The sequence below is a fragment of the Triticum aestivum genome, chromosome 1B (assembly GCF_018294505.1).
Source record: "Triticum aestivum cultivar Chinese Spring chromosome 1B, IWGSC CS RefSeq v2.1, whole genome shotgun sequence".
NCBI lineage: Eukaryota > Viridiplantae > Streptophyta > Magnoliopsida > Poales > Poaceae > Triticum > Triticum aestivum.
In genome coordinates, this window is record NC_057795.1 from 113,757,632 (window position 1) to 113,777,909 (window position 20,278).

At 43.1% G+C, this 20,278-nt stretch overlaps 1 protein-coding gene and 2 long non-coding RNA genes across 23 annotated transcripts; 1 reads left to right on the forward strand and 2 right to left on the reverse strand.

Annotated features, from left to right (window-relative positions):
* Nucleotides 1-599: 599 nt before the first annotated feature.
* LOC123110894 (uncharacterized) lies at nucleotides 600-8,650 on the reverse strand. Of its 20 annotated transcripts, none has more exons than XR_006453837.1 (7): nucleotides 8,007-8,649; nucleotides 7,792-7,914; nucleotides 7,074-7,189; nucleotides 6,908-6,998; nucleotides 1,897-5,934; nucleotides 969-1,767; nucleotides 600-824 (listed from the first exon to the last, which is right to left on the reverse strand). It is a non-coding gene; the product is annotated as an uncharacterized lncRNA (long non-coding RNA). The 20 variants fall into 20 exon arrangements; XR_006453849.1 differs by having other exon boundaries at nucleotides 1,897-5,730; nucleotides 5,884-5,934; nucleotides 7,074-7,914; XR_006453847.1 differs by having other exon boundaries at nucleotides 1,897-5,730; nucleotides 8,007-8,648.
* Nucleotides 8,651-14,680: 6,030 nt separating this feature from the next.
* On the forward strand, nucleotides 14,681-19,825 carry LOC123110946 (uncharacterized). Its single transcript, XR_006453871.1, has 3 exons — nucleotides 14,681-15,112; nucleotides 15,604-15,746; nucleotides 19,415-19,825. It is a non-coding gene; the product is annotated as an uncharacterized lncRNA (long non-coding RNA).
* LOC123110939 (protein FAR1-RELATED SEQUENCE 5) lies at nucleotides 16,065-19,725 on the reverse strand. 2 transcript variants are annotated; one of them, XM_044531592.1, is made up of 6 exons: nucleotides 19,530-19,725; nucleotides 18,861-19,062; nucleotides 17,019-18,781; nucleotides 16,724-16,944; nucleotides 16,474-16,644; nucleotides 16,065-16,396 (listed from the first exon to the last, which is right to left on the reverse strand). In XM_044531592.1, the coding sequence occupies exons 3-6, from the start codon at nucleotides 18,394-18,396 to the stop codon at nucleotides 16,133-16,135; spliced, it is 2,034 nt and encodes a 677-aa protein (XP_044387527.1). In that variant the 5' UTR covers nucleotides 18,397-18,781; nucleotides 18,861-19,062; nucleotides 19,530-19,725; the 3' UTR covers nucleotides 16,065-16,132. The 2 variants fall into 2 exon arrangements, with proteins under 2 accessions (XP_044387527.1, XP_044387537.1); XM_044531602.1 differs by lacking the exon at nucleotides 19,530-19,725 and having other exon boundaries at nucleotides 18,861-19,421.
* Nucleotides 19,826-20,278: the final 453 nt, after the last annotated feature.

The following is a 20,278-nucleotide window of genomic DNA, read 5'->3' on the forward strand; positions in this document are numbered from 1 at the left end:
GTCTTATGAAAATTTAGACAGTTAAAACTCTATTAGATAGAGATGCCATGTACATAAGTATTTAGTAGCAGCATTGGTAAGCTCTCTATTAAAGGTGCCATGTACATAAGTACTCCCTCTGTCCCAAAATTCTTGTCTTTATTCTTGTCTTATGTATCAAGTCAAGTTTTAACAGTATAAATTTAAGACAAGAATTTTGGGACAGAGAGAGTATTTGGTAGTAGCATTGGTAAGCTCAATCGAACACAAAGAATGGATTGAAAATCAAAGAGAGCATCAAAAGGATTACCCGGCAAGGACCAGCTAACAATTAAGTCGCCAACAAATATATAGCTGAACAACATCCATACGAAGTAGAAATTACGTAGTCCTATTTAGACAGAGGTCCACATGATTCATTATTACAATATCGCATAAAGAGAGCACAAATTCAGGCTTCTCGCTTATAAGAGGCATAAGATGTCTTACATACAAATCAAAAGCATATTCAGGCTTTTGGTCGACGTGGTAAGTAAGATGATATAGTATTATAGGAATGCAACTTCATTTCGTCATATCCAACGAAATATATGTTACACAGGACGCAAAGGTCCAAAGCATAAAGATTTATTACACATCATTGATGCATTTTATATAAATTTGTAGCATGATACCAAAGTATCAAGGTTCAGTACAACACCAAAAAGACACCATAGTGGTGGTTCTGGATAACTTATGTACACTGTTTTTACACAACATTGTTGTAAACTATATAGTAGAAAATTACATAGATATCTCTGTAGACACGCCTGCCATCCATTTTACTTGTGTTGTGATGCACCGATCTGCTTAAGGATATATCATGTTAGCCAACATACTTGTAATCATGTACATTGTCATGAATAGAACAATAGAACACCACTTCCAAGGGTAAGAGATTTATAATGGAGCAACCAAAGATAATTAAATGGGAGTAGATTATCACTAACCATATGCCCCCCTCCCCTCAGCATTGATGTGGCAAGCGGTCATCAGCATGTAGAAGAGGTGGGGAGAGCGCATGAGGTGATGCATGCTCCTGCAGTCGCTGTGGTCTGAACCTTTGACCAAACCGTCCTGTATTTTGTAACTACACACACCAAGGTCATATAGCATATAGTGCATAAGTAGGAAAAAATAATACAAAAGTCAATTGCATGTGAAACTGAACCATCAGATTTATAGTCCTTTAACATTGTGCCTGATCCAGTTTTCTGAAAGTATTAACAATCAAGCTTCTATCAGGAGTGCTATATCATAAGAAAATCATTTACCATATGAAACTTCCTGATCCTCTTTGTGCAATGCGGAGTAGGTGAAAGATGTGCAAACAATTATAATTGACTGAGCCAATGAGAATGAATGACATAACTGAAGAGGAAGTTATTAAGTCATGGTATGATCTTGCACAACATAATCTTGTGTTTCAGGTCACCAGTGATAAACGCTAGGAAAAGAGGAATATGTCATGGCCGAACTACACATTTTAGAGGCCAAAATATCATGATAGGATCACCAAAAAGTACCATTGCACTTGTGTGTGTGTGTTATCGTCATCGGCACCATGATGATAACCTTGAGGGCGTATGGGAAACACCACAAACCACATTTTCTTTTGCGTGAACTTACCAATCAAGCTCACTTGTGTTGTCATCTCTTCCTGAAACTCACACCGATGGCTCACCTCCTCAGCAACACATGATATCTCAGGTCATATGAACACCTACCTCCAAGCCATAGCTTGCACCACTACAAGCGAAAGGGAAAAATACAAATGAATTAATTCATGTACTAACAGGTTTCGGCGAGTACATGTAAACGAAGAAATGGCCAAGAGCAAAGAAATAAGTGAAAACAGATGGCATATCTTGAAGATACCTTTAACAGGAAACACGAAGGTACAGATGTAGATAAATTTATTGGGGCTATCCTCACAAATCACCTACAACAATTATACAGACCAATGCATGAGCTAAATCAACATGAGAGCTAATTATATATGCGCAAGGCATCCACAGAAATGATCTGGTTGTTCACAAACTCAAAACTAACATTTACTACATATTGATTTTACCAAGCATGATTCAAATCAAACTACCATTTGGTTCCCACTGCAGGACCTGTTGACATAATTACATAATGGCAAGACGAAACGGAAAGAAGAAAACCAAAATTAAAATCATAGTCCTAATATGTGTCATAGAGCGGAGGTAGAGTAAGCTCACCGGCTGACATCACCACTACGGTTAACAAACCAAAGAGAAACACTATGACTCGTGAATAATACTAAACTTGAGAGGACAAAACATTTCAAAATGATGTCTGTAACAAATACGATTGATCATGCTTCCCTAAACGGAAGTGTGGGCAAAAAAACAAAAATATGAATAACCTATTCAAGAATGTATTTTATATAATCAATTATCAATTATGTAAATGCTATGTAAAGTCACACTGCTCACTATGAATAAACTAAGAGTGTTACCTCTAAAAGAAAATTAGTATGGGTCTTGCACTGTTAGTAGAATACAAAGCGCCAAGTGCAAGCTTTTGTCCACCAATCACAAAAAAAATAAACTGTAAAGCTAAATCACATCTCAAGGAAAGGGATGAAGAGTTCACTTACTTAACCTCTAAGATTTTCTCTATTAGATAATACTAAAAGGAAAAAGAGTACATACAATGCTTGCTGAAATAGAAAAAACAAACATATACAATATAAAGCTTCTTGAAGGCAACCTGAAGAGTGCTTTATATTAAAAAATCAACTGAAACACTAAAGTTCTTACATCAGGAAGATAAATAATGGAAATGCAAATGACTTGAAAATAAAAATATAAGGATCTGGCTAGTGGGTATGTTATTTGCAATGGATGCAACTCACTGAGTTGTTTTGTACTATAAAAATAAAAATGCAAGAACCTGAACCGACCAATGACCAGAATCTACACAATTTCCTAACATCAGTTTGTAGCCATACCTAGGTTTGTTACTTCCTTATTTTTCAGATATTTCCCTATATTTTCCATGTAAGACGTAATAGCAAAGTGAGGAGTAAAGAGAAAAGAGAAAGTAGCCAGCTAAAGAATTCTGAAAAGTACTACAGCCATAACTTTGGATGAGAGATATTGAACATTTCTTTCAATGCTTTTGTATTCCAAATGTTGATTTCCATACATCCTATCTAATTACGATAAGTTAAAGTACTTATGTGCAAAGAGCATTTCATTAAACCATCAACGCATTTGGGAAGAGCAAGCATACCTAAGAAAACATCACAGAAAAATCTAAATCTAGCTAAATGTAATCTCGTGAATATGTGCATCTAATGAAGCTGAAATAAAAGGTATTCTACAGGGAAAAAATATGTTCCCAAACATGTGGGTCTCATCCCTGTAGCCAAGACCTCTTTTATTGTCTGCAAAGAAAAATCATGAACATAGTCATAGGACAACAAAAATGCTTTACTCCTTTACTAACGGAAAGAAACGCTAAAAGGGAACATAGAGCAGAAACCAACCCAAAATGCTAGCAAGAATTTTTTAAAGGGAACATAGAGCAGCACGAGCATGAGGCATAGAAAAATGGGGTCACCTTAAGATGTGGTTCTCTCAGTTCAAATCAGAAGGAAAGAACCACTATTATTGATTAGAGTTATTTGCAATTAGGCAAAGCACTACAACACTGGATCCTAAGCAACAGCTGAGGCATACAAAACTACAAGTGTTTGTTATTTTCATATATAAACAACCTATAGTATCTCAACCAGAACCAAAGCAAAACAAAAATCATGGTTAAGTAACCAGCAAAGGAAGAATGAACCTTTTTGGAATTTTAAAGTAGAAAGACATGAAAAGTTGTTTTTTGCCTTCAATACTACACACATTAGGGGAGGTAGCTGCAGTTTTATTGCATAGTGGGCTCAGATTCACCTTTCCTCGATCATATAACCTACCCCCATCATCTCTTATCACCAGATCAATCTCTTTATATAGTAGAGCTGCCCTGGTTATCAGTCAACAAGAATGACCATCCAAGGACAACAATAAGTATCACATGATCAAAAAGGATTCTAGAGACAAGAGGGAGGATCCAACTTGATACCCACAGGTGCCTTGATTGCTCAAAGGCACAATAATTCCAGCCAAGGTAATCATCATCGCCCTAGCACGAACACCACTTGAGCATAAATAAGCAACCCCTTTAAATACAAATAAAAATGGTTCGGGGTTCATTGCATAGCTGCCACGGACGCCATCGCCGGCGCCGCTGGTCTGCTGCCCTCCTCTGTGGCCGCTACTGCCGTGGTTGGTGGAAGCCACCTGTGTGGGAGGGAGGGAGGGAGGCAGCTGCAGGAGCGAGTGAGAGAGGAGGCGGCCACTAGGTTTTCATTGCAGGAAGCCGCGGTCATTTTATAGCCGGTACACGAAATGACACAGATGCCCTGATGGGGGCATGGTATTTCCATTTTGTTTCAATTGGAATTTTATCCAACGGCTCGCAACGATTTGGTAAATATCCAACGCCTCACGTGAGCCGAGCCCGAGATCCGACGGTCGGAATCGCATCAGGAAAACGATCGAACGGTCCAGAATCCAAATGAACGGGAGAGCTCCATTTTGCTTCATACTCTAACAAGGGGATACAAATAGAAAGGGTTCAGGGTTCATTGCACAGTGGTCTCAGATTCGCCTTTCCTCGATCATATAACCTACCCCGTCATCTCTTATCACCAGATCAATCTGTTTATACAATGGAGCTGCCCTGGTTATCACTCAACAAGAATGACCATCCAAGGACAACAACAAGTATCACAGGATCAAAAGGGATTCTAGAGACAAGAGGGAGGATCCAACCTGATACGCACAGGTGCCATGATTGCTCAACGGCACACTTATTTCAGCCATGATTAATCATCATCGCCCTAGCACGAACGCCACCGATCAATCTAGCAAATCCAGGAGCATAGCTATAGGACCAGTGCATCCACATGTAAACCAGAGCATCACATGAGCTCCCATGATAGCAACTAAACATGAACAACAGCCTGCAAACTCTAAATGGCATGGATCCACAACTACATAGCTCAAGTAGGAACCGATGGATGAGTAGGGCATAGAGCATCAACCAAACGAGACCCACATCAATATAGCCATGGCCATGTCCCATAGGAAGATGGAGCTCACCGAGGGAGTTTGTAGCCGAGGCAGTACTCAGTGCGCGTCGGGGTTGCGCTTGAACGCCGTCCAACCAGCGAGGAACCGCATCGGAGTTGCGCCTTTCACCGTCCCGCTGACGAGCACGAACACATCAAACAACCAAGTGACTCCGTGCATGGAATACATGTCAAACAATATAAACAATCAGATATGCTATCACAACAGGTGAATAAACATCTAGTATAACAGAACCTAGGAAAGCAAATCAATATGGCCGGCGGGGAACGGAAGAGAAAGCAAAGCAAGCGTCCACTCTTGGCCACCGCTGCGCAAGAGGCTACAGTGCCTAGGCTGTGAGACTTCAAGGCTAGGGTGCTCGCCTGGCACGTTGAGTGACCTTACTTTGGTTCTAAAATACACACAAAATGACATCACTTGACAATATACCAGTAGTAACAAAATAATGTGCAAGATTGTACCTAGTGAGGGGTGAGTGCTTGGGAAGGACGTCGATGTTTCATGTTGTGCTCCTCCACCTCCAATATACATGAACCTCAATTACAAATAAAAAGAAACAAAATCATAATTAGGCCCTCCAGTTAAACAAATAAGCTTGCAAAAATAGCCTTGTAAAAGGAACAAAATCTTACTGCTAGAAGAACCAAACTATTTAACAACTTAAAATGTGTTGCATACACGTCTTTACCTTCTTTCTGATATACTCTACATTCATGCATCAAAGTTGACATTGAAATATCTGGTAGTCAAATAATCCAGAAGATTTGTAAATAAATAAGCATCTATATATAAGATGCACAAATGGAGAGTGGACAGTAGGTTAGATTGACTCGGGTCTTGCTCAATGTAAGCTTTAAAAGCTCATGTGCTTCTTTATTTATCTGGAATGGGTCCATCATTTCTGAGTTAACTTGATTACATGAACAAGAATATGGTTTATAGAACCAGTGGTAATGGACAGTTACCACCACACAAGGATCAAACAAATCAAGTTTGTTATATAATGGATCAAACTGGACACTTTTCTGAGTACTAACCAAATATCACCGCAGATTGATAGACAAAAAGAAAGACGGCATTTATATATGTGAGTTAAGCTCAGAGGGTGCTTGGATCCAAGGGACTATTTTTAGTCTGACTAAAAATAGTCTCTTTTAGAGGCTAAAGTTCCAAGCACCCCTGACTAAAGAGAGGCTAGGACTAGTCTTGAGGCTAAAAAAATTTAGTCATAGGAAACCTACTAAAATATGTATTAGCCCTCTCTCTCCTCATTTAATTCCTCTCCTTTAACACATGTGAGTTCTGGATTGGAGGGTTTGGAGGATAACAAATGCTCAATAACTTGATTTTAGTCTCTTTAGTATTTGGATCCAAGCATGGGTGAGGCTAGCAAGTTTTAGCCCCACTACTTTTAGTCATGGGACTAAAACGTATCCAAGCACCCTCTCAGTTGATTTGATCATGTGGATGCTATTTACGTGTTAATTAAAGACAATTGTACACAATGCATAGCAAGGTAGAACAAAAAAATGTCACATGGTACCATATGGATGCTATTTACTTATTTGGCTTGTTGTGGTTTAGATAAAAGACTTTTAGCATTCATAATAGTTCTTAAGCAATGCAAATATAAGCACATGGTACATGTAGTGCAATTAATTGTAGAGCTCTGATTGTCGATCAAACCATTTATAGGAAACATATAAAATTACCTGGTGAACTGTTCTTATTTGATGATGCTGGTACCCTCTTTGTAGTTACTGAAAATTTTGCCTCAGCCTTCAGATATCAACAATCTTCGAACTGTGTGTCACTTGCAACCTTGTGAAGATGTGGCTTGAAAATATCAGAAGATCTCTCTCAGCCTACAATGCTCACCTTATTGTAATTTGGAAATGACATGATGGCAACCAGAACATTAGGAACAGAATAATGGTTGCCAATCCAAGATTATACCAAATCCAGTCTTGGAACTGAATGAACAGTTCTTAGGCCTGCTCATACAAATTTGCATGGTCCATTTAAATCATTGTATCATCTTGTAAGTAAACCAGAACAAATGGCCAACTAAACGGCAGCATCACTCGATTTAGCATAGCCCTGAATGCAACTATTAGAGAAATAAGCCACAAATGGGGGATCAAATTTATCAGAAATAGCACGCATAGATTCTGCCATATAGTATCAAACGCTAAAAGATTCCTGCAACAATGGAAGTGGATGGAACAGAAATAACCTGAAAGGATAGAATTCAGCGTATATACGCTCTAGTATTTGTTGGATCCTAAGTAGCCTAGAACAATTTTATAGCTGAGAGATCTTTAAAGAACTAACACGTCCATATAATTGAGAAAATAAAAATCAAATATCAACAACGCAAGTATATGGACTGAATACTTGCTCAGATCAATATATTCATTCAGACTTGTCACTGAATACCAGACACATGACATGTCTCTCATAACCAAATAACCAGTTCAGTTTTGTATCAGAAATGAGGTACAACTTATGACTCCTATTAGTCCATACATTTGAAAAGAAGAGTATTACTTTGCCACAAACCACAAAAAACACAATCCAAGATATGGTTGATTACCTGACCATCTCTTCCTGTCTGGAAAAAAGGTTCCTGACCGTGACACCGCTTGGAGCCTCTTGATAATGTGACAATTTTTGTCGAGCTAAACAATCAACAGGGAGAGAAAACCAGCATAACGACCTGAAGATCAGAGAAAGAAGACACATACATAAACATGGATAACTGTGAGAAAATTGATGATCAGAGACAAAGGAGTAGGGAGAGGGATGCACCTGGCAATGGCCTTCATTGCCCGCTTCTGGTGTCCCGAGCCAGTCCAAGGCTTGCCACCGCTGCTGTTGCAAAAGTAGTCGTCGGGCGCACTGCAGAATCGGGGGTGGCGCAACTCGACTCGTGCTCCGCTTGCCAATCGCCGACAGTTAATGAAGAAGAGGAGAGGGGTTAGGGTTAGGGTTTGGAAAGTAGACTGAGAGAGCAAGAGAGAACTGAGACGGGCTAAGAGGAGAGCTGCACTTCTCCTGCCGAGTGCACGCGAGGATGATGGCAACGGCGACGACGCCGGGGATGCGGACGACGGGATCCGGCAGGCAGGGAGGAGGAGCCGGCGGCGGCGTGGGGCAGCTAGGGTTGGCGGGTTGAGTCTGAGCCCCTTGCCGCCCCGCAAAGCCCTTGGGCTTTTGGGCGGAGAAGGAGCACCTGGAGCTCAAGCTCGTCCATGGCGATGGGAAGGAGCGCCATGGTTGGTGGGAGGAATAACGTGGGCGCGGGAGCCGCCGCCACCGTCGCCAGATGAGGAGCGAGCGAGGGAGAGAGGAGGCTGTGTGGGAGGGAGGGAGATGCGGGGGGGAGGAGGAGCGAATGTGGGGAGAGGCAACGGCGGTGGCGGCCGGCGGCGGCGGGGCAGGGAGGGGCGTGGGAGGGAGAGAGAGAGGCGGGCGCGGGAGGGGGAGAAGGAGGCAAGCTGGAAGGGAAGGGGAACGACGGTCTCTACGGTCTCGCCCCTGCCTGCGCTATCAGATATTTTCTCAGCCAAGTGAAATGACGAGAATGCCCTCGGCGGGGCAGCGTAATTACGCGCGGTGGCATGGCCGGGCGGGACACGGCTGTAGAAAAATATCCGATGGCTGGAGACGACCGGGTAAACATCCGACAGCTGGAGACGACCGAGCCCGAGATCCAACGGCCATTACGCGCCAGGGAGCCAGATTGGACGGTCCACGATCCAAATGAACGGGAGAGCTCCATTTTGCTCCGGACTCTAACAAGGGGATGCACACAGCCAACCCAACACACACATGCGAAACACACCAGCAACTAGCAAAATCATAAAATCAAAAGCTATGCATAGGCATGGACAAAGGGATCAGATTAGCGATCGACAAACTATAACTGAGACAATATCCGCACTGACTACTTGTACTACTCTTAGTTATTACATCAGATAGTTCTTACCCTGAACTTATTCTTATCGTGAACTTATAGAAACGAAAGAAAACAGAATGACTAACATAGTAGTAATTCATCCCTGGACCTTTTAACTTGTACAAGTTGACTCTTTTCAAAGAAAAATGTGCTATGAGAGCAACTTCAATGAAGCGACCCGTTTTATCTGTCGCCGTCCGTTTGGGTCGGCGTGGACATAAAAGGCGGCCCAACGCGCCGACCCAAACGGACGCGCGGCCGGTTTTCGTCCACGGGCGACCCATTCCTGGCCATTTTTGAACCGGATTTGCGTCGGCGCGCACACGTGACGGATGTGCGCACGCTCGCCTTCTCCTTTCCTGGGCCCGTTGGTCGGTGGCACATTGGCCTCCCCCATCCAACAACAACCCTTGCCCGCCTCTTTTGTCGCCGACGCCGCCGCCCATTTTGCCCTGCGACTCTGCCAGCTGCCCGCGTCTCCACATCCGCCCAGCAACGCCGCCCACTCCCATGTCGCCCGCCACCGCCGGGGAGCCGACAGCTTCCCACCCCCGCGCCCCCCCCCCCACCACACAGCCGCCCCCAACCAAGAAGCCGCCTCGCTGCTCGGCCAGATCCTCACCGGCACGCTCGTCGGACGCCGGCCGACTCATCTGACGCTGGTAGGGCAGCTAGCTAGTCCGTGTGTGCCGCAACTCCCTTCGTCGGCCGTCTCCTTTGTCGACGCCCGCAAGCTGTTCGACAGTTTGCCAAGGTACAAAATGGACTCTGCCGACGAGTTCTTTTTTCACAATTTTCTTTGGGACTCCGACGATTCATCGTTCGATGACGAGGAGGAGATATTGGCTGACGTGTTGGTCCATCACCACCTCAACAACCAGCGGCCATTGTTCTGTGGCTCCATTCCGGGTCACCTTCCAGCGTTGAATCGCAACCGAGAGAGCGGGCTTTCCTTCTTTGAAAGGACTACTTTCATACAACAAACTCGTTGTTCAAACATCAAAAATTCCACCACCGCTTCCATATGAGGAGGCATCTTTTCAAACGTATTAGAGAGGGGGTGGTCGGCTATGATGCTATTTCGAGTGCAAAGAGGATGTCGTTGGCAAGATTGGTTTTTCCTCTTATTGGAAATGCACTGCCGCCATCCAAATGCTTGCATATGGAGTGCCCGGTGATCTCATTGACGAGTACGTCCGTATGAGCGAGTCTACATGCCTAGAGTCCATGTATAAGTTCTGCAAGGCTCTTATTGCTGTGTTTGGCTCTGAGTACTTGAGAGAGCCGACTGCTGAAGATACAACCCGTTTGCTGGCAATGAATGCCAGCAGGGGCTTCCTAGGGATGCTTGGTAGCATAGACTGCATGCACCGGGAGTGAAAGAACTGCCCTTCTGCTTGGCAAGGGCAATATAAGGGCCATGTCAGCGCTTGCACTGTCATACTAGAGGCTGCGACGTCTCAAGGCCTCTGGATCTGGCACTCTTTCTTTGGAACGGCCGGATCACACAATGATATCAACGTGCTTCAGCGTCGCCGGTGTTTGCTAGGCTTGCCGAAGGCAACAGCCACCGGTGAACTTTACTGTCAACGGCCACAACTACGACTAAGGATACTACCTGGGTGATGATATATATCCTCAGTGGACCACTATTGTCAAAACAATACCCAACCCTATCGGAGAGAAAAGAAAAAGATTTTTCCAAGAGCAAGAGAGTGCTAGGAAGGATGTCGAGCATGCCTTTAGTGTTTTGCAATCTCGATGGGGCATCGTTTGGTATCCTGCTAATACCTGGATCACGCAGAAATTATGGGGGGTGATGACTGCTTGTGTGATCATGCATAATATGATCATAGAAGACGAGCGCCCGGAACGTCGGTACGATCAAGGGTTTCAGTTTCAGGGTGAGAATGTTGTGTCTGAGCATGGAGGAGCGGCAACGTTTGAACAGTTCATCCAATTTCATCAAGACATGCGTGACTGAGAAACTCACGTGCAACTGCAAAATGATTTGGTCGAGCATATGTGGGCTCATGTTGGCAACCAATAGATGTATCTTTTTTTATTCGTTAGCAAAATTATGCGAGAACTATGTGAGACATTTTTATTTTTATTCGGCTTGTAATAACTAAGCTATTTTATTCGGTCCAAACTATATTATTTAATTCAAATTATGCAAATTCATGCAAAATAGGGCGGCCAGCCGGCCACGCCGGCACATATGGGTCAGAGGTTGGACGCGCTGCCGATCCATATTTAAAACATGGCGGACGCCGGGCGGGCGGTTGACCCAAACGAACAAAAATCGAACGAAATCGCCATCCGTTTGGGTCGGCTCATTAAAGTTTCTCTGATGGACATGTTCTCGACCCGTTTGGGCGAACGCTAGCACTCCAAGTAGCGCCGAATTAAGCCGAATTAACATGTTCTCGACCTAACATGCACGGCCATGTTCCAAAAAATATCTTGCACCCAACGGAAAATATATATCTTGGATGCACTCACGTGATACGCTCTGTCGTGCGTGGTCAAGCATTAATGGACGCCGTCGCTAGCCGTTACCGCCGGCCATCCATGTGCTAAAGCACAGGCCAGTCTGCACATCGAAACACGAACGCCCCGGCCATAGGACAAAAAAGTCCGGCCCCATAGGGACAAACGTGAACCTGAATGACCTCTGCGGACCACCTTATAACGGTGTAAATGCATGAAGATTACTAGAAACCTGAGGGCTGGTTCCGGTCATATGTAGGCGCCGTTGCGAAAGCAAACCAAGCGAATGCCGATTTCTGTGGCCAATATATTGTCTTGACAAGCTGGATGGCCCGACTAAGACCTCTCCTCTCTGCCCACGACAGGACCACGACTACAATGATTTGGCAAGAATGCTGTGCTGAATTATTATTCCCGAATTTATCATCAGCTCTTAGTTTAATTCAAGGGCGAATCTATGATAATGAATTTATCATCAGCCCTTAGTTTAATTCCACGGCGAATCTATGATTATGTCGCAGAAACGCTGTGCCGCCATGTTCTAGCACATGCAAGCGCGCATGGGGCCGGGCCTCGCGTTCTTTTGTTCCGGTGATCATAGGCAGTCCAGTGCGGCATGTTGGAGCGATTAGCTTGTGCCTGATCTCGTCTTTGCGCCTTTGCTACAAATAATGTGTGGACTTGTTCTTCTGCTTAGCAATCAAGCTGGTTTAAACCATTTGTTAGGTACGCAAAAAATGCGATCTGCGGGCATCAACCAAGGCCCCAATGTTTCCCAATAGATGTTACACTATGCCCCGCGAGTTGTCGCGGAAACATTGTTAGGATCATTTTATTAATAGGTGATAGAAAAACAACTAAACTAATGCAGAAAATTGTAAGAATATTCGTGATTTATATTTTTTAGAGGTATTTGTGATTTACATTGTTGTTAACAAAATGCCATTTTATTCCTAACAATAATGAAACAAAAGGTATAGCGCTAGTTCGTTTCTCTTTTTAGAGGTATAGCGCTAATTCGTTTTTGTTTTGTTTCATTTTATTTCGTTTTTTCCACTGTTTGTAGCACAGTTTTCCTTAGGTTTTCCATGGATTTTCACTATGTTTTCGTTTTTCGTCTTCCTTTTTATTCTTTCCTTTTGTTTTTTCTTCGGTTTTTTGGGTCCTTTGGTTTTATTTCTTTTTCCTTTTTCTTCTTTTCCTTGGTTTTCTTTGTTAGTTTCTTGGTGTTTTGTTTCTTTCTTCAATATTCACCATTTTTCTTTGGTTTTCCGTTCTCCTTTTTCCTCTTTATTTCTTATTTTTGAGCACATATCTATATTTTTTGTATATATCAGGAATATTTCTTTGAATGTTTAAAATTGCCGGAATACAAGATTAACATTTTTAATATATATGTTTTGATGTAATTTTTATCATACGTGTTGTACATTTTCATATACATCTATATTATTTTATAAATGTTTCACATTTTAGAAATACATGCTTAACATTTAAGAAAACATGTTTTGAACATTTTTTTAAATACATGCTAAACATTTTTCAAATAGACATTGGTACATTTTCTAATGATAAAAACATTTTTGTAATGTGTTTTTTAAATGTAACGTAAATAACTTAATTAATGAATCATTTTAATTACACTAACATTATTTTACAATGTATAAAAATTTAGCGTCTGCTCCAACATCGGTAGATCTTTGCCTGGTTCTTCTTGGTCCATCATGAAACTGACAAATAGGAGACAACTGAAAGGAAAATACAATGGTCGGATGGCCCCTCCTCCTCCTCCTCCCATCTCCACCTCCACCCTCCCCACACCCACCAATGGTGATTTCTAGCTTTGGACGATGGAAGGCCTGCTTCATTGGGACTTCAGCGCTGGTCAAGCGGTGGAAGCACATGTTCTTGCAAGGTTTGGATCCTCGGTACACTTCTCCCCCCATGAGGCATCTAAGGAATTTTTCCGGTTGTTGCCTTCTCCTCTGCCTCCTTCCCTGTTTCGGTTGAATCTGTGGGCATTGCTCTACAATGTTGCATTGGACGTTCACCTTCTGGTTTCTGTGTCAAACATCTCTCTAGTCACCATTACCGGTTCTCGGTGGCTTCGAACAAAGTGGGTCACTTCATATATGGTCTCAAAGATCGCATTTGGCTGGATTTTGTTTGTCATTTCAATCTTTGTCGGCACTCAGCTTGGGGCTTTTCTGGTTTTGATCAAGGTTGGCATACTGATCATGAATTAAATGAGATTGTGGCCAGATCCCCAATAGCTATCTTTTTTTCGCGAATACGCAAAGCTTGCGTATCATTGCATTGATAGAAGAAGTAAGAGTGAATACAGGTGGTAATACAACACATGGCACGAACGCAGAAGGCGTAAACATGGTGCACGGAGCATAGACATGGAATGCTCAACCCAGACACAGACACAACACACAGCTAAACTCGCCACCATGTAAGCAGCCCAAACCAACCGAACATGACAACCAACATCTCTAAATCCACTGCCGAGGACGCCGCAAACAAACAAAACAGCGCTTTCATGAAGGAGAACGACGCCAAGACACCATCGCCGCCCGATCTGGATAACCAGACCTAGGGTTTCCCCTGCTGCTCGAAGAGGGACACAAATGACGGCCATGGCAGCGCCTCCAAGAAGGTGACGGCACCCGCAGGTGTCGCCGCTGTCAGCATCGAAAGATCGAGCAAGGATTTCGCCTTGGCGAGATTCTGAGCAATCCCAAGCCGTCGGAGCAAGACTCTGAGAAGAGGAAGCCAAGTCGTCAGTTGAAACTGTCACCGTAGGAAGGGGAGCTACATCCGCTGCCGAAGGAGGCACCAGACATCGCCAGACATGAGAGCTACGGATCAGGCGGAGGTGGGGGGGACGGGGCTTGCCTGCTCCCGTCGCCTGCTCCCATCCGTGCTCCCCTTCGCTAATTCTTCATCTAACGGCTGGCGCTATTTTCCTTCTCCGTGCGTCTTTTCTGGCAAAAAAGAAATCACGAAGCTCCTGTATTTCCGTTTGCCCGAATATGTATTCGCTCCTCCTCTATCTCTTTCCCTGCCGACAGTCGACCATGGGGAGCGGAGGCATCGAGTGGATCGGCTACCTCCCCAAGGCGTCGTCGCGGCTTCCGGCGGGAGGTCCGTCGGCGTCCACTGCCTTGTCTCACCGTAGTCCGCAGTTATGGCGCCGCGCTCGTCCCAAATTTCGGCTTCTCCCGCCGCAAGACCGGCTCCTCCTCTTGATTCGTCCTCGCGCAATGTGATGCGGGCAGCCATGGTGGAGCTCGGGTCGGGATAGTGGAGGTGGTGGTGGCTGTTGTGCCGCCACTGAAGACCACGGGCGGTGGCAGGGCAGAGGCCGCGGCGAGCGACGAGGGCGGCCGCCATCCAGCGGGTCTTCGCGGGCCCGACACCGGCCATGCGGCTGCCGACCTAGCCTACTAGCGCCATGGTCAGTACGGCAACTCACCCTCGCTCCCTTCCATCCTCCTCTCTACTGTTTTGTGCAGAATACAGATGTCTCCTGGTTTCTTTTCCCTTCAGTTCAGATCCGAGCAAGCAACAGCTAGCTAGTACCAATTAAGCACACATGCACATCGGGGCCTTGCAAATTAATTTGTTCCATACAGTGATTCATTAAAAGCTCAAATTATGTGAGTGCGAAATTATAGACTGAAATTAGTTTCTAAATGTCCTGGATACCTAGTTAGCTCAGTTTTAGTTGATAATTCCTTTCTATCACTGTTTTGCTGCGTAATGAAGGTGCTCGATTTTATATATTTTTAAAGATGTTTAATTTTTGAGGCAACAAAATACATAGTTCAAACACAGTGGATTCGGACATGGGAATCTCTTGCGTTGCACAAAATGCTGATGGTATCGTTTACTGGTTGAAAATAAACTGAAAGTTAATTAGCTATTGATGGTGATATTTGCATACAGGATGATGCCAGAAAGACGGTTCAACTAATTGAACAAACTACTCCTTAGATCGATGCATGCAAAGTCGTTGGTTTGGCTCATCCTCATCCAGGTGACAGTGGCGCTCCATTACCATAGTGATCGACTAATGGTCTGTTTGTCAGGTTAGACAAACTAATCTATGATGTTGGTAATAGTACAGTTTGTACCTGATGCTAACCAAGCCTATTAATACAAGACAGATAAGACTATTTTTATATTTATCACAGTCACAAATTGCTTATTCAGTTAATTGCTGATTGATATAGGTAGTCTCCTTCAATCCATGGTTGTATACTCATAGGTTCTAATAGAATTGCACAGAAGTACATGAAATAAAAATCTATAACATTGATTAAGCTGGCTTTTGTTGTTGGGAGAATGGTAGATTTTGTCCTGGGATCATCGTCGGGGTTGAGGTACCAACGGTAGGATTTTGTTGCTGGAGAAATGACAGATTCTGTCCGGGCATCATCATAGGGGTAGAAGTACCACTGGTAGGAGTCTGCTGTTAAAAGAATGATAGATTCTGTCCTGGCATCATCGTAGGGCTACAGGTACCAATGGTAGGATTCTGTTGTTGGAAGAATGGTAGATTCTGTCCTGCCATTATCATAGGGGTAGAAGTACCACTGGTAGGAGTCTGTTGTTGGAAGAATAATATATTTTGTCCTGGCATCATCGTAGGGGTCGACAGACCAATGGATTGTTGCAGACTTGAGTTGTAATGTGCTAAATAGGGGTAAGCATGACTTGGCGGAGCTCCCAGTTGAACCTATGCAGATAAATAGCAAAGCTTAGGTCACAGGTGATTGAAAATGAGAAATGGTTTAATAATTAAACTTCTTATACCATTTGGGTTGGATTGTACTGTGGTAAATACCCAGGCATTTGGTTTGTCAAAGGTATTTCAGGTCCTTCTTGTAAAGAATTGACTGTCTTCTTTTTCTTCTTTGTTTTTGCTTTCTCCAAGCCATCAGCGGGTCTTGCTGATCCTGGTACAATATTTTCTCTGAATTGACCCTATGAAGATTAACAGCAAAACTTAGTGTGGTTCAAGTTTAAAAAGGAGATAAAGTCAAAAAGCTTCGACTTCTTATACCATTAAGATTGGGTTATACGTAGGCATTTGATTTGTGAAAGGCATTTCAGGTTGTAGTTGTAAAGAATCATCTATCTTCTTTTTCTTCGTTGTTTTTGCTTTCTCCAAGCCACCAATGGGTCTCGCTGATCCTCGTACAGTCTTCTCCTTGACCTTCATACCTCTTGGCATGTGAAGCCCCTCGTTATGCTTTGAAACTCTAGTAGAGTCGATGTTCAGACCTGCAACCATATAGTAAAATATAAGTCTTTGAATATACCCTATGCAACTAGTAGTATAGTATATAACTATATACCTTGCGAAACAGAGGAGTCACCCAAATCTGGATTTGGGTCTGGATCAACTCTAATTTTCAAGCTTTGCTCTACATCTCGTGCTAGCTGCTCTGCACATTTAGCAGCCATATCATATGTTTCATCGGACTCTGCGGCGCGAGCAGCTATGTGGATAAACATTCTACACAAGTCCTTGTAAAAGTTCGACATTCTTGCTTTTAGATCTTCATGCAGATTGCGATTGCTTGTTATCTCTAGCACTTTCGCATCAATTGTCCATCTTTTCAGTATATATTGTTCAGGGATATGCTTGATATTATTAATATCAAGTATCTTTAAGCAATGAGAGCAGAGGATTCCAGCAAATTCAAACTTCTTGCAACTGCAATTGACCTTTTCTTCATTTGGATAAAAACTGATAACATGCTCGCGCTGCGTTCCATGAAATTTTACTGTGTAAACCTTCTTCTCTTTATCACTTGAATCACAAAGAAATATGTCATAGTTCAGGGTCCGAAGCACTTGCTCCTGAAACATCTTGAATATTGCGGGAGTATATGTAGTTGCGGCTTGCCTTAACACATAGCTAACTTCTGCCTTCAGCTTGGGAGTAGTTTGTGACGCCTTGAAGTCACACTTCACCTCTACAAATCTTTTATCTGCAACTAGACGCTCAAAATGCTCAAAAAAAATAAGCATGTCATATTTAATACTAATGTACCGCTTTAGTTCATTATTCATGCTTTCACTTCTTTGGGTAGTGCTCATGTGGGCTGAGAATGTATTTCTGCCATACACTAGTGCCCATTGCTCCCTTTTCTCAAACAGCCTTTGCAGCCACATATTGTCACGGAGTCCATACCTGTCTAGCATTCTATTCCATTCATTTATAAAATCGTCTTCTTCCTCAATATCATAGATGCAATGCTGGAAATCGGCATTGAACTTCTTATATTCTTCAACAACCCCAGCAAGGTGCTTGCAAGCATTTTGATTCATATGCCACACACAAAGTCTATGGTGAGACTGAGGAAGGACTTTACTGATTGCCTTGGCCATTGCTGCATCTTCATCGGTCAGAATAGTCCTTCGATGTTTCCCAGACATAGCTGTTAGAAATGTTCTAAAAAGCCAACCAAAACTTTCAGCAGTTTCATCATAGAGAAGTGTAGCACCAAAGACCATGGTTTTCTTGTGATTATTCACCCCAACAATCAAACCAAAGGGACGCCCATCATCTAGTTTCCTATATGTGGTGTCAAAGCATATAACATCACCAAACATTGCATAGTCTGATATCATTTTCGAATCAGCCCGGAAAATATTAGTTATCAGATCATCCTCATCAACTTGAATTGAATAGAAAAAATTGGCATCTTCTTTTACCTTCTTCTCCATGTATTCTAACACCCCCCTGTGTCTCCTTTCTTTGCTTGCAGTGTTCTCTTAGAGTACAAACGATTTTTCATATCTTCGGGTGCAAACCCAAGATTTGGAAGTCCACATGCTTCTTTGGCCATAAGATCTATAGTTGCTTTATTTGAAATGCCCACAGACTTTGCGACTTCAGCGTTTGCTATTTGTGCTTCTGTGACTTTCCTTTGGGATCTTAAGTATAGGGCCATGTCTCCAGTAGCAAGAGGATAGTTATGTGCTGCCTCAAATTCGTACACATAATATAATCCATTTTTGAGACTTATCTTCATATGGGCTTGACAACCACATCGTGTTTCGGGCCTACTGTAACTGAAAGAATCCTCTCTGCTATCTTCAGCACGGAATCCTGTCAATTAAAGTAATTATCTTAGTGAAACCAAAAGTAATAGTAGTATAACCAAAACAAAAATACAAACAACCCATACCTTGACAAGAGCACGTAAATGTCCGTTGTTGTATTACAGTAGTATTCTTCACTTTATGGTGACTCCCTCTTCGGATGCTAAAACCAGTAGCTTTTGCATATTTGTTATAAAATGAGTAGGCCTCCTCTTCCGATAAAAATGTCATGTCAATCTTTGGTAACCTGTTGTCAGTACAATTTGTTGCAACATTTTCTTGCACATCCTGTATGAATTAGTATTCAATTTTGTTAATGCACATTTTCACATATGTTGTATTGTGCTTACCATGCGTAATTTGACTGGATTTATGAAACACGGATTAAAAAAAGATTACCCATGTCATAAAGTATTATCAAACAATGTAGACTAATATGCACGGGCTGCTGTTTTATTAGAATATGCTGACTAGAGTATTAACTGAGTATTAAGCATCTATTTTGACATGTGCAGTTTCTTCATGTACCAGGCATAAGGCTAGTATAATTATAACCGATCCATAAGTTGTATCATCCTATATGAAGCAAACACAGATGTTTTATGATCATGATCGACATTTTCAATTTTGTTTTCATCAGGAAGAATTAACAATCTACAATCGTGAAGGCATTTTTGATCTTTATCAGCAGGGAAAATTAATCAGTACATTCTACAAGGAAAAGAACAACGAAAAAGAGATCATGAAGGCTATACTTTTGGTCCCTGAGATTCATCACCGTCCTCATGGATTCGAGGATCGATGCTTGAAGAAGCCATGGGGAACAAGATGCCCCTTTCCTTCAGCCCCTAGGTCGCCTTGCTTCTGCCCGATTGATGCACCTTAGCCTTGTGAATTTCCTTCTTCTGCCTGATATTGAATTTGTTTGACGTGCTTCTGCCAAGGATCTTGTTCCTGATTGATGCAGGCGATGGTGAGATTTGCGTGTTTGTGTGTTTTCGATTGGATTAACAAAGGTCTAAGAGGTTTGGCGCCCAAACCTCTTTGTTCAGTATGTTGACGGCAAAAATTGAGATCAGCCTCATTTTTCCTCCAGGTTAGTGCAGCGGGAGTCTTGCCAGGTATTACGGACAGATAACAGAGAGAGAGACGTGGGTGGAGATAAGCTGTGCCAAGTATTACGGAAAGATAACAGATAAAGAGTACGAGTTTTGTAATGTGTTTTCTTTTGCTGGAAAAGGGGCGTGGTGGAAATAAGTTGCGCAGCCGTCGGATGGAAAATAACTCGCTGGGAGCACAGATGGGAGCAGGCGACGGGAGCAGGCAAGCCCCATCCAGGTGGGGGGCATGGAGGTGGGCAAGGTTGGGCGACCGGGTGGATGACACAGGGAAAGCGAAGGTGGCCGGGGGACCCGGACAAGCCAAGATTTGGAGAGAACGCAAATCTGGGCTGCCGGGACCGGAGCCACAGGGGCGCAAATGTGCCAAAGGAGCCGGAAGGAGA

What these genes read in the sequence shown, in the direction of transcription:
- LOC123110939 (XM_044531592.1), bottom strand. Translation starts at nt 18,396, where the DNA reads ATGGAGAAGAAGGTAAAAGAAGATGCCAATTTTTTCTATTCAATTCAA. An exon ending in TGACTCCTCTGTTTCGCAAG is followed by an intron (nt 16,945 to 17,018) that starts GTATATAGTTAT and finishes ATATGGTTGCAG; the next exon opens with GTCTGAACATCGACTCTACT. An exon ending in AGTACAATCCAACCCAAATG is followed by an intron (nt 16,397 to 16,473) that starts GTATAAGAAGTT and finishes TTATCTGCATAG; the next exon opens with GTTCAACTGGGAGCTCCGCC.